Below are 12,848 nucleotides of genomic sequence, written 5' to 3' on the forward strand. Positions count from 1 at the left end.
ACCAGCACATTTCTCTTTAGCTCCCAATTCCTCCTGGGGACCATTAAACACCCGGGACATACTCAAAAGTTCTAGCCTCAGAGTCCATACCACTACTGCAGCATAGAATGATGGCAATAGGCACTGATGGAGCAGAGGTACAAGAGGGGAAAATCCAACTTGGATATCCAAATTCAAATTCAGCACCCAGACAAATGCCCAGTCTAATCCCTGCTTGTGTCCTTCTTTGTTGGCAAAAAACCTCCCTGTAACAGCTCCTACCCCACAGTTATCCTGTTTTCCATTATTTAAAAAAAAATCATTCTAAACTAGTCACTGATGCCCTGCCTTCTTTTTTCAGCACTATTACAAACATACTCTTCTTAACATATTTTCTAAACATATGAGGGATTTTGGCTCTCAGGGAGGGTAGCATATGTGCTCAATATAAACTAGGACTGGGTGGGGGCAAGAAAAGAGGAATAAATAACCCATTTTCTGAACCCATTACTAGGTGGCTGGCATTGTGTGTATATACCATTCAATCTTCCTAATAATTCCCTGATGTAATCATCATTATGCTCCTTTTAAAGATAAAAAACCAGGTTCAGAGAGGTGAGTTAACTGTCCCAGGTTACACTGTTTAGTTAGTAAGAATCAACATTCAAACTCAGGTTTGCACAACCTTAAAGCCCATACTCTTAGCCACTATACCATACAATTATTCTTTGGCTCAGAGAATGGAGAGGTTTAATTCTCAGGTAAAGACTGATGTTTCTCAAATTATCCCTAAGGAACTGGGGAGTATAGGATATTTTCAAGGGAGTTCTGCAGTTTTAAAGAATTTTACCACTCTTTCCTATAGTATAGACCAGCCATGGGCAAACTACGGCCCGCGGGCCAGATCCTGTTCTATCTGGCCCGTGGAGCCGAAAGAGCGGAGGGTTCTCTTGCTCTCCCCTCCGCTCCTTCACCAGCAGCAGTGTTAACATGGCAACGTCAGGAAAACACGGCCGCAGCTCCTTCTTCTGAGTCCAGTTTAAGAATCCATTGTGGCCCTCGAGTCAAAAAGTTTGCCCACCCCTGTTATAGACCATGGATTTCATGACATTTCAAAGACCAAGTTTGAACACCAGACCTTTCAGGACTAGAATGAATACGAAATAGAATATTTCCGCCTGGCTGGTGTGGCTCAGCAGTTGAGCATCAACCCAGGAACCAAGAGGTCACCAGTTCGATTCCCAGTCAAGGCTCATGCCCAGGTTGTGGGCTTGATCCCCATGGGGCAGTGCAGGAGAAAGCCAATTGATGACTTCCTCTCTCATCGATGTTTCTATCTCTCTATCCCTCTCCATTCCTCTCTGGAATCAATAAAAATATACTTTAAAAAAAAAGAATGTTTCCATTTTTAGGGATGATTGTCCCTAATGGGCAAGCAGTCTTAGGACCAGACATTATTTTCTAGTTCTGAGAATAGACCACTGACCCTTAGGAAATAAAGCATTGTCTAGAGCAGAGGTCCTCAAACTTTTTAAACAGGGGGCCAGTTCACTGTCCCTCAGGCATTCCACACAAGCGCACTACGGGCCCGGGACGAGTCGGCTGCTAAGCAGGACAGACAGCGGCGGCAAAAACACCCGGCAGGCCGCATGTGGCCTGCGGGCCGTAGTTTGAGGACCCCTGGTCTAGAGCAGTGGTTCTCAACCTTCTGGCCCTTTAAATACAGTTCCTCATGTTGTGACCCAACCATAAAATTATTTTCGTTGCTACTCCATAACCGTAATGTTGCTACTGTTATGAATCGTAATGTAAATATCTGATATGCAGGATGGTCTTAGGCGACCCCTGTGAAAGGGTCGTTCGACCGCCAAAGGGGTCGCGACCCACAGGTTGAGAACCGCTGGTCTAGAGGCATTCTGAAAGCTGGACTGAGCTGGAACATATATAGGTGTAAGAAAGGGGAGAAAACACTTCCCTCTATAACCCAGGATACCTCTTTGTCACCAGAAACGTTACTCCCACTTGGCAAAGGCTATTTAATGAGACTACAAAACCATAGTGATTTAATTTTTTCCTATTATTTTTCTCAGTCACTGCTCTCCCAAAACTGAAAATTAAGCCAGGGGAAAAAGGAGACAGTGAAAAAAAGGGCAACGGACTGGAAGTAGACCTGGATTCAGGTCCCAGTACCATCACTGAATAGGAGGGAAAAATAAGAACAAGTAACTTGCCGAAACCGGTTTGGCTTGGTGGGTAGAGCGTTGGCCTGCGGACTGAGGGGTCCCGGGTTCGGTTCCGGTCAGGGGCATGTGCCTGGGTTGCGGGCACATCCCCAGTGGGAGATGTGCAGGAGGCGGCTGATCGATGTTTCTCTCTCATCGATGTTTCTAACTCTCTCTCTCTCTCTCCCTTCCTCTCCGTAAAAAATCAATAAAATATATTAAAAAAAAAAAAAAAAAAAAAGAACAAGTAACTTAACCAGGCGTTAGCTTCTCCATCTGTAGATGAGGCAGCAGGACTGGTAACCTAGCTCTCCCCTCCTCTGTCTACTGGAACATAGGCTAAGCAATCACAGTTTCTGCTGGACCCAAAGACTGCAGACTCTTCTTTAAAAAAATAACTAAATCCATGCCCTAATCGGTTTGGCTCAGTGGATAGAGGGGTCGATTCCGGTCAAGGGCGTGTACCGTGGTTGTGGGCACATACCCGGTGGGGAGTGTGCAGGAGGCACCTGATCGATGTTTCTCTCTCATCAATGTTTCTAACTCTCTATCCCTCTCCCTTCCTCTCTGTAAAAAATCAATAAAATATATTTAAAAAAAACAACTAAATCCAGACAGCCACTATCAAACAATTCGAGTAAGCACAAGAGAGGACATCCTTGGCGTTGAGGTAATAAGTAGAGCTAAGAACTCCTCCTACAAACCCACAGAATAAGCAGTTAGGGATAATAATGAACTACTAATATTTAGGGAACTCAGGTAGCTACACTTTGCCAGAAGTATGCTGTGTTTTAAATGCTTTTATATAAGAGTGAACAGGTAAATCCCCCAATCAGTGAACAAAAATAATCTCTTAGGAATTGCTGATATGAACTCATGCTCTACCTGAAGAAGAAATGAAACCTAGGATCCACGCAGAGCTAAACCTATGGAATAAGATTGGATATAGAGAAGCTGAAAGTAAGCAAAGAAAGAGATATGAAATGGAAAGAAAATTATAGGGACCCATTCAGCTAGAGAATTTTATACATTCTATACCAGTGATGGCGAGCCTTTTGAGCTTGGCGTGTCAGCATTTTGAAAAACCCTAACGTAACTCTGGTGCCGTGTCACATATAGAAATTTTTTGATATTTGCAACCACAGTAAAACAAAGATTTATATTTTTGATATTTATCTTATATATTTAAATGCCATTTAACAAAGAAAAATCAACCAAAAATAAAGAGTTCGTGTGTCACCTCTGACACGTGTGTCATAGGTTCGCCATCACTGTTCTATATCTTCATAGGCGATGGCATTAAAGTGCTATTATTAGAGAATAAAGATTGCAGATACTTGATCAGGTCAGTAACAAGAAAACAGAAATGATTACAAACATCTTAAGTTACTATTTCTGCAAACAAAATGAAAAGACCTTGACTACAGGCTCACCAGGGTCAATTCATTTGACGGTTTTGCTCATACTCTTCCACCATTTTCTCAAAACACACTTTCTTGGGGTGTTTTGCAATGCTCACTTCCTCCTCCTGCTGGCCAGTTGTGGTAGCCACCTATACAACTAGTTGTCTTGGCAAGCTCTCTCAAAACACTTATCTTCATGGCCAGCAGGTGGTGCTCTTATTAAACCCAAACTTAACTAACATTGTTTTCCCCAAGGTTACATATCCTCTACATTTCAAGCTAAAGATTAACCAAGATTAAGGAAGGTGGTAAGGAAACAAGCCCCTCTTTCTGGAATACTAAAAAGTGATTACACCCTAATGCCTCCACATTCCTGCCTGGTTTACAGTTCCTCAAATTCTATCATCTCTAGCTACACTTAATGGGAGTGAATGAGGTCAAGAAGGGAGACAGAAATCTAGTATTATGAGCCTCAGTTGGTTCCTATCCGCACAAACTACACAACTGGTTCTACTTAAAAATGAAGAGGTTGCAAAAAGGTGACCCTGTTTGACCTACACAGCATTGTTCTAGCTGCTAGTCTTCACTGTTATTCATTATTCTACACAATGATACACAGGGAATCTCAATACTTCAGGGGGAACTATTCACATAGGATGGTGCCCTGTGGACTTATGGCCCTGCCAATCTTCCAGTTTACAAATAGATTGCATTCTGAGTGTGGGAGTTGTTAGGACAAAGCAAAATTATCTGAATAAGAACAATATTAATATGGTATCTAGGACCCCAGGTCAACTCACAGAAAGTCTAATTTATCCATAGGCAAAAATGTCCATCCATCCAACTTGGTATAGTAAAAGATACATAAATATTCTCCTTTATATGAATTCTCTTCCTATGAGGAGAATTTAATGACCATTTCTTGTTCAAACCCCAGTGTCATGGTTAGGAGCTCTGTGTGTATATAAGAGAGAAAAAGGGAGAAACAATAGAGGCAGGCGGGAAAATGATCTTTCCTTCTTTTCTCCCTCATTGCTACCTCGAGTTGCCTGGAATGGGATGGAGTGGGGAAGTATAAGGGCAGTGGTTAGATCTATAGATATGATCCAGTCAAAAGGACAGTTAATAGGGAACTATTAGCTATTCGATTCCAGTCAAGGGCACATGGAGGAGACAACTCAAAACTATACATGGTAATACTGTTGCCAAAGGAATGCTCACCATGTTTATCAGTTGATATTCAATGAGTATGGAAGAGGCCTTATGGGAATCAGAATATAACTACCAGTTATAGGCTTCAGACTTCTTTTTCAAATATGAGACTACACAATTCAACATGGTAAACCTGAGAGAGTAACTAATCTGAGAAATGTTCCTAAGTCTTCCTGGTGGCTTCATCTGCACCCAGAGTGTGGAATTGAGTAGAAACCTGACTTCTCTTAATAACCTGGCTGGGGAGGAACACAGAATAGAGAAAAATGAAGGTCAGGCATCAGATGACCTGAGTCTGAATTCTTCAGCCATCTAAAGTCTTTAGCCATTTAGCCTGAGATAAAACTACTACCTCTCCAAACCTGTTTCTTAACCTGGAAAGCTGAAAGCAACACCTTACAAGATTACTATGAGAAGCAATTAAGGCAGGTTGTGGGAAAAGTGCTTTTTAAACCACAAAATGCTATACAAATAGCAGGTGTATGAACTATATAACCCAATGGCAAGAGAAGGTAGAAGTCAATGACCCTGGAATTTGAAGCAGAGGAAAATGTTTTAGTGCCTTCGATTCATTCTGTTTTAAGCTAATTTACAGCTCTACCATTCCTGACCTAAACTCCTGCCTAGCTATCTATTCATATGCTCCAAGTTTTCTAAGCATTTCTACTTTTGCTAAAAGTAAATGGCAGCAAGAATATTATCCCATGTTCTTTCTTTAGTCAAAGAGAGTTTTGATAACAAGTCAGGGAGTAGTTACAGAATTTAGGTGGTTAAGAAAGAATTCAGCCCTAGCCGGTTCGGCTCAGTGAATAGAGCATCTGCCCACGGATTGAAGGGCCACTGGTTCAATTCTAGTCAAGGTCACATACCTCGATTACAGGCTCGATCCCCAGCCCCAGTCGGTCAGGGCAGGTGCAGGAGGTAACCAATTGATGTGCCTCACATAAATGTGTCTAACATCAATGTTTTTCTCTCTCTCCCCCTTCCACCCTCTTTAAAAATCAATGGAAAAAAATGTCCTCGGATGAGGATTAACAAAATAAAAGAATTGCATTATTTAAAGAACAGATATCAGTAATGATTTTTTAAAAAATGCTTTTACTGATTTTAGAGAAGAAGGGAAAGGCAGGGAGAGATGGAGAGAGAAAGAGACATCAATCAGTTGCCTCTCATATGCACCCTGACCAGGGATTGACCCCTCAACCTTTTGGTGCACGGGATGACACTCACCAACTGAGCCACACTGGCCAGGGCCTATTAATGATTGTTTTTTGTGTTTGTTTTTTTAAAATATATTTTTACTGCCGAAACCAGTTTGGCTCAGTGGATAGAGCCTCGGCTTGAGGACTGAAAGGTCCCAGGTTCGATTCCGGTCAAGGGCATGTACCTGGGTTGCGGGCACATCCCCAGTGGGAGATGTGCAGGAGGCAGCTGATTGATGTTTCTCTCTCATTGATGTTTCTGACTCTTTATCTCTCTCCCTTCCTCTCTGTAAAAAATCAATAAAATATATTTAAAAACAATATATATATATATATATATATATATATATATATATATATATATATATATATATATACTGATTTAAGAGAAGAAAGGAGAGGGGGAGAGAGAGAGATAGAAACATCTATGATGAGAGAGAATCATTGAATGGCCGCCTCCCACACGCCCTCCACTGGGGACCAAGCCCGCAACCCAGGCAATGTGCCCTTGACTGGAATGGAACCTGGGACCATTTAGTCCGCAGGCCAACAACTATCCACTGAGCCAAACCAGCTAGGGCAATGACTGTTTTTATAAATAAAGTTTTATTACAACACAGCCACACCATTTGTTTATATATTGTCTATGGCTGCTTTTGTACTACTATGGCAGAGTTGTGAAGCTGCACAGACTAAACATACTATGGCTCAAAAAATCCGAATTACTGAGCATCTGTCCCTTTAAGAAAAAGTTTACATACCACCCATGCTAAAACATTTTTTTTTCTCCTACAAACAAGTAAACCTTACATCCCACATAATTCTCATTCCTCAGAGTCCTCTTTCAGTTATCTTTTAACATATTCCTATCTCAATTACCCTCCTTGAAAAAAAATTGCACAGAATATCTGTGAGGTGTTATAAAGGACAGAATAGGAAGAAAAACACGGTCCCTTACCCTCAGGAAGCTTACAATTTAAGTAATGGAAAGTAAATTTAAAAACAGCCATAACATAACAGATAAAATACCAGTGATTTGCCGAAACCGGTTTGGCTCAGTGGATAGAGCGTCGGCCTGCGGACTGAAAGGTCCCAGGTTCGATTCCGGTCAAGGGCATGTACCTGGGTTGCGGGCATATCCCCGGTGGGAGATGTGCAGGAGGCAGCTGATCGATGTTTCTCTCTCATCGATGTTTCTAACTCTCTATCTCTCTCCCTTCTTCCTCTCTGTAAAAAGTCAATAAAATATATTTAAAAAAAAAAATACCAGTGATTTGAAAGGAAATGCTTATTATATCTGTAGGTTGGAGCCAGATCCTGAGATTATCTGAAAATGAATGAAATAATCCAGATTATGAAAGCACTGGATTCTTGCAGGTGATATCTAGAGCAGTGGTTTTAACATTTTTGCTCATGGACTTGTACCATATGAAATGCAATTGAAAAAAAATACAACATAAACTCAGAAATATTTTAATTGAGACCTTGACATGTAAATGTATTTAATTAGCTGAAGGAAAAATCTTTCTTTTAAACCTTAGTCAATCAGACTTTTAGACAGAATGAAGTCTAACTTTAGTCTCTTAATATTTACTCTAAGATGACAAACATAGAATCTACACAAAATAAGGTAACTCCATCTTCATTTACTCCAATTCTTTTTTACTTAATTCCCACAGGATTCTCCTTCAGGAGCCATGAATTCTTGGAAATGGTCCCTTTGGTGTCCCTACTGCCTAAATATTTATATTCTGGGGCAAGACCCATATTGAAACTTAATATGAAAAAACAAACAGAAAAGAGACTCAATATGGGTAAGAGGAATAATTTTCTTTTGTGAAATTTTCTTTTGTGAAGAGCAATTATGAAAAGGAAAACTGGCAAACACAAAGGCTTACCAGTAAGGTAGGTTAGTCTTAGAAAAATAGTACATGCTAACAATGAAGATCTATGCTCACGTACACCTTGGAAAGCTGTCATGTAACCACTCCCAGTAATACATACACACCCAATAGGAAGACATTCTCTCAGAATAGTGCTGCCCACCCTATTTTACGTAATGGGCACACAGGTAATACATTTTTAAAGATATACAGGGATATAACAGACCACTTTGCTTGTGGCAGGAGGCAACTGTCCTTAGCCCCGCCTAGCCATTTGAAGTGCTGGGAGAAATCTTTCTCTTATAGCAAATCTGATGGATCTATTGCATTCTATCTGTAAAATTCTGAGAAGACTGTTGACAGATAGCAATACAATCATAATATCTGAGTTGTACCAAGATCTTGGCTGACTTCCTTTCACTTTCAACTCTTTGAGTCTCATTTATTAGACTATATTCTGTGGCCTTTCTTACCATCTGGAAATGCCAGAACTGGGTGAACACAAGAGTCCAGTTGGGAAAGGCGTTCCAACAGAGGGGCTTCGTAGTGGATTTCCGGAGGCATGGTGCTGGCATTGCTTGAGCCACACAGTGCACAGAAGGGATTCACATCACAGCCAGAACGCACTGGGCTGTTGCGATAAACCTGCGAAGAGTCAGGCAAAAGTGACAATTGAGTGTCTGATAAAAACCCAGCTTCCCACTCATTACACTGAAGATTTAAAAGGCTTTTTCTAGATACCTAGATGACACCGATAACAAAAGTTTGATTAGTTCGTTAACACTTCCATTTCTCCAATACATGAACCTTCAAAGTAATTAAGTAAACTTGCTTCTTTGTGATGAAATCCAGCTTTTTGAAGCCCTAAATGCTTACCTAGGCATCAAACTTGTTATACTTCAAAGCTATTGAAACTGCTTTCTAAGAACACTTTACAAAACCTACATGCTTCTACCACTTTCATGGTTCTCAACCATCTGTTAAACTGAATAGTGGACTCCAGAGTCCCTGGTGGGACATGACTTGCTCTCTCCAGCAACTTCATCCACCTAAGAACCTTAATAACCAACAACAGCTGACATCTCTTCCTAGAAACACTTATAGGTGGTTCCAAATAAGGTGACAAGTTTTCCTGGACTACATGGAACTCATTAGCTACACTTTAGAACAGTGGTTCTCAACCTTGGCTGCACATTAGAATTACCTGGGAATCTTTTTAAAATCCTGATTTCTGGGCCTCATCCTCCAGAAATTCTGTTTCTTTGTGATGGTGTGGGGCCACAACATTAGTAACAAAGAAACAGAATTTCCGGAGGATGAGGCCCAGAAATCAGGATTTTAAAAAGATTCCCAGGTGATTCTAATGTGCAGCCAAGGCTGAGAACCAACCACTGCTTTAGAACAAGGTTAGCATTTAACAAATCAAACCGCCTTTCCACGCCACCCCCCCCCCCCCCATTAATTGGCAGCACACAGTCCTAGAAGAAAAAACTAGCCTGTGGAATGGCACTATGAGAAGGGATGCTAGGAACAAGGGTAGTATCATAATAAAGACAGAAGAGTAGCCTCAAAAATCTACTATCAAAAATTCTGTAACAACTGCAAGAGCTAAATTTAGTTTTAGCACTGGTATCACTTTAAAGCTGTTTATCTTTATGATCATGTATAGGAGAAAGATACATATATGCTCTTTATCAACATTCCTCAAATGCCTACTTTTTGCAACCACATTGGTGGACGGCATGTAAAGAAGGTCCTGTGAAGGTTAGATGTATGACATTTGTTAAGTTATCTATATAAAGGCCTAATGTGCAAATTGTCACCACAGGAGTTCGACTGGGAGTTTGATCGCTCACTATGACGTGTGCTGACCAACAGAGGGCGGCGTGGTACGAAGGAAGGACCCAGACGGCAGCCAGGGAAGGGAGGCCCCATCTGGCAGCCAGACGGCCCAGATCGACCCCGATCACCGGCCAGGCCTCGGGACCCTACCCGTGTGGGCCTCTAGTCTGTTAATAAAGGTCCAGCAATGTCAATTTCCTGGATTGTGAGAAAGGGCTGTCCTTGTGCACTGCAGATAAGTAGCAGCATTCCTGGCCTCTGTCCCTGGTGCAAGTAGCACTCTCCTTCCCCCTTTGTGACAATCAAAAATGAATACAGACACTGCCAAATGTTTCCTGGGAAAGCAAAATTATAGAGAACCACAAAGCTCAAATTATGGTCAGGCCGCCTAGAAAAATTCAAAGTGTGGGTTCCTATTAAATATTAATAGTGAAAAATGAGAAAGCTCTCAAGACTACTGCAGCCAAGGCAAAAGGACTCAAGAGCAAGCCTGGAGAAGCTTCTACTAATCAAAGATGACAATCTTAACATCAAAAAAATTTCAATGCCTTGAAATAAGCCAAGTAAGTTTAAACCAATGACTTCATAATCTATACACATCCCCCTCATCCATCAAAGACTTCACTGATTGCTCTTAGAAGATAGTAGGAAACCAACTTGTTATTTTGAAAACTAATGGACAAAAGGAAACAAACACGAACCATGCCTTTTTCTGTATAAATTATGACTTTGCTTAAACCAATATTGCAAAAAAGTTATTTTCTTTGTATAGATATAGCCTAGCTAATAAACGAAACAGAAATTAAACAAATAGAATACCCCTAATTCTTCAACTCCTAATATAATAATAGGTGTAGGCAATGACCACTAGAGGCTGGTAACACAAAAAGAGAGACAAGACATTATGTGTCTTCTGATGCAAATTCTCAAGACGCCTTTTTTTTCCCTTGACAAAACTCAAAATGAAATTTGTTCAAACCTCTATATTCAACTCCCAGTTTTCAGCAAATGCAGCAGAGGAACACCACTGACTTTCAATGAACTAAAAAGTATGTAATTAATGAATGGAAATATGAATATGTGATAAAATGTGGTAAAATGTTAATGCAGGTAAATATACTGTAAAATCATTCAACTTTACCGTGTTTAAATAATTTCATAATAAAATTTTGGAAAAGAAAACAATACTGCCACAAGACTACTTCCAGCCATTAAGGAGTAACAGGGACCAGATTAAAAAAAAAAAAAAAAAAAAAAAAAAGCGTATCCTAGAAAACCAAGATGGCGGCGTAGGTAAACACCAGAAATAGCTGCCTCGCACAACCACTTTAAAAATACAACTAAAAGACAAAAATGGACATCATCCAGAACCACAGGAAGGCTGGCTGAGTGAAAATTCTACAACTAGAAGGAAAGAGAAAAGCACACTGAAACCCAAAGGAGGTGTGGAAGTAAAGTGCAGAGGTACGGAAGCGCACGTGGAAAGGGCTGGCAACTGATGACGCGGTTGTCTTTTTCAATCAGGAGGGAGTCTCAAGCTCCCGACTGCTCTGAACTCCAGTTCCAGGTGAGTCTCTAGGGACCAGACTCATACAGGGAGAAACTGGACTGTCTGGCATCAGTTGGAACTCGAGGGCGGCTTTCTCTCAGAGGTGCTTGCTGCGATTACCAGGACACTGAGACCTGGGGCCTCTTAGGGTAGGACTGAGGATCAGCCAAAGCTGTTTGCTCCACCCTGTTGATCCCCTGAGACCCCGCCCTGCCCAAGCTGTGCACAGAAGCTTTTGCATATAAAAGGCCTGGCCCTTTGCAATCTAAGATTACCAAACAAACTGCAGCTGGGTCAGAGAGACTCAGAACATCCAAAAGAAGGCCCAAGGCCCCATAGCAGCTTGCATTGCTTCACAGCTGGGTCTTACCTGGGCACTTCCAAACTCCAAACAAAGAAGAGGAATCTGAAGATCTCTCCATAGCTCCTGCAGGGTAGCCTCAGGCAGAGGTGAAATTAGCACCTCCTTAGAGATCCAAGAGCCAGTGTACCCAGTGGGCAGATTGTGACCATCCAGATTACAACTCCTCAGATCCATAAGGGACACACTCAGGGGGCAGACTCAGTGAGCACCAAAGCCCCATTGCTAGTCTTGCCCCATAAGGGTATCTTCAGCACAGAAGTTCTCCCACTGTAGACACAGCTGATTCTCACAGACAATTGGCCTGGAGGTCAATTCCCCCCAGTGATACCAACAACAATCAAGGCTTAACTACAAAAGACTGTGCACACAGCCCACAAAGGGGTGCACCAAGAGTGTCCACCTCAGGTAATTGGGGAGGCTGAGCCACTGGGCCCTATAGGACACCTAGCACACAAAGCCACTCTATCAACACAATGAAGCATAAAAAATGCGGAGACAAAGAAACAGGTCACAAATGACAGAAATGGAGGAAAGCAAACGACTGGATATAGAGTTCAAAACCAAACTTACAAGTTTTTTCAAGAATTTTCTAGAAACCGCCGATAAATTTAGTGAGACCCTCAAGAAATCTAGTGAGACCCTCGAGGTTATGAAAAAGGACCAATTAGAAATTAGGCATACACTGACTGAAATAAAGGCTATTATGCAGAGTTCCAACAGCAGACTAGAGGATCGCAAGAATCAAGTCAAAGATTTGAAATACGAAGAAGCAAAAAACACCCAACCGGAAAAACAAAATGAAAAAAGGATCCAAAAATATGAAGATGGTGTAAGGAGCCTCTGGGACAACTTCAAGCGTACCAACATCCAAATTATGGGGGTGCCAGAAGAGAGAGAGCAAGATATTGAAAACCTATTTGAAGAAATAATGACAGAAAACTTCCCCTACCCGATCAAAGAAATAGACTTACAAGTCCAGGAAGTGGAGAGAACTCCAAACAAAAGGAATCCAAAGAGGACAACACCAAGACACATCATAATTAAAATGCCAAGAGCAAAAGACAAAGAGACAATCTTAAAAGCAGCAAGAGAAAAACAGTCAGTTACCTACAAGGGAGTACCCATACAACTGTCAGCTGATTTCTCAACAGAAACTTTGCAGGCCAGAAGGGAGTGGCAAGAAATATTCAAA

General features: G+C 41.4%; 1 protein-coding gene across 8 annotated transcripts in view; it reads right to left on the reverse strand.

The window, feature by feature from the left end:
* Positions 1-12,848, reverse strand: part of KANSL1 (KAT8 regulatory NSL complex subunit 1) — a 168,794-nt gene that overhangs the window by 11,625 nt on the left and 144,321 nt on the right. For all 8 annotated transcript variants that reach the window (XM_059669843.1, XM_059669844.1, XM_059669849.1 and 5 more), the window contains one exon: positions 8,375-8,546. In XM_059669843.1, coding sequence (XP_059525826.1) covers positions 8,375-8,546 — 172 coding nt within the window. The remainder of the gene's footprint in view (positions 1-8,374; positions 8,547-12,848) is intronic.

The sequence above is a fragment of the Myotis daubentonii genome, chromosome 16, assembly GCF_963259705.1.
Source record: "Myotis daubentonii chromosome 16, mMyoDau2.1, whole genome shotgun sequence".
In the NCBI taxonomy this organism is placed as follows: domain Eukaryota; kingdom Metazoa; phylum Chordata; class Mammalia; order Chiroptera; family Vespertilionidae; genus Myotis; species Myotis daubentonii.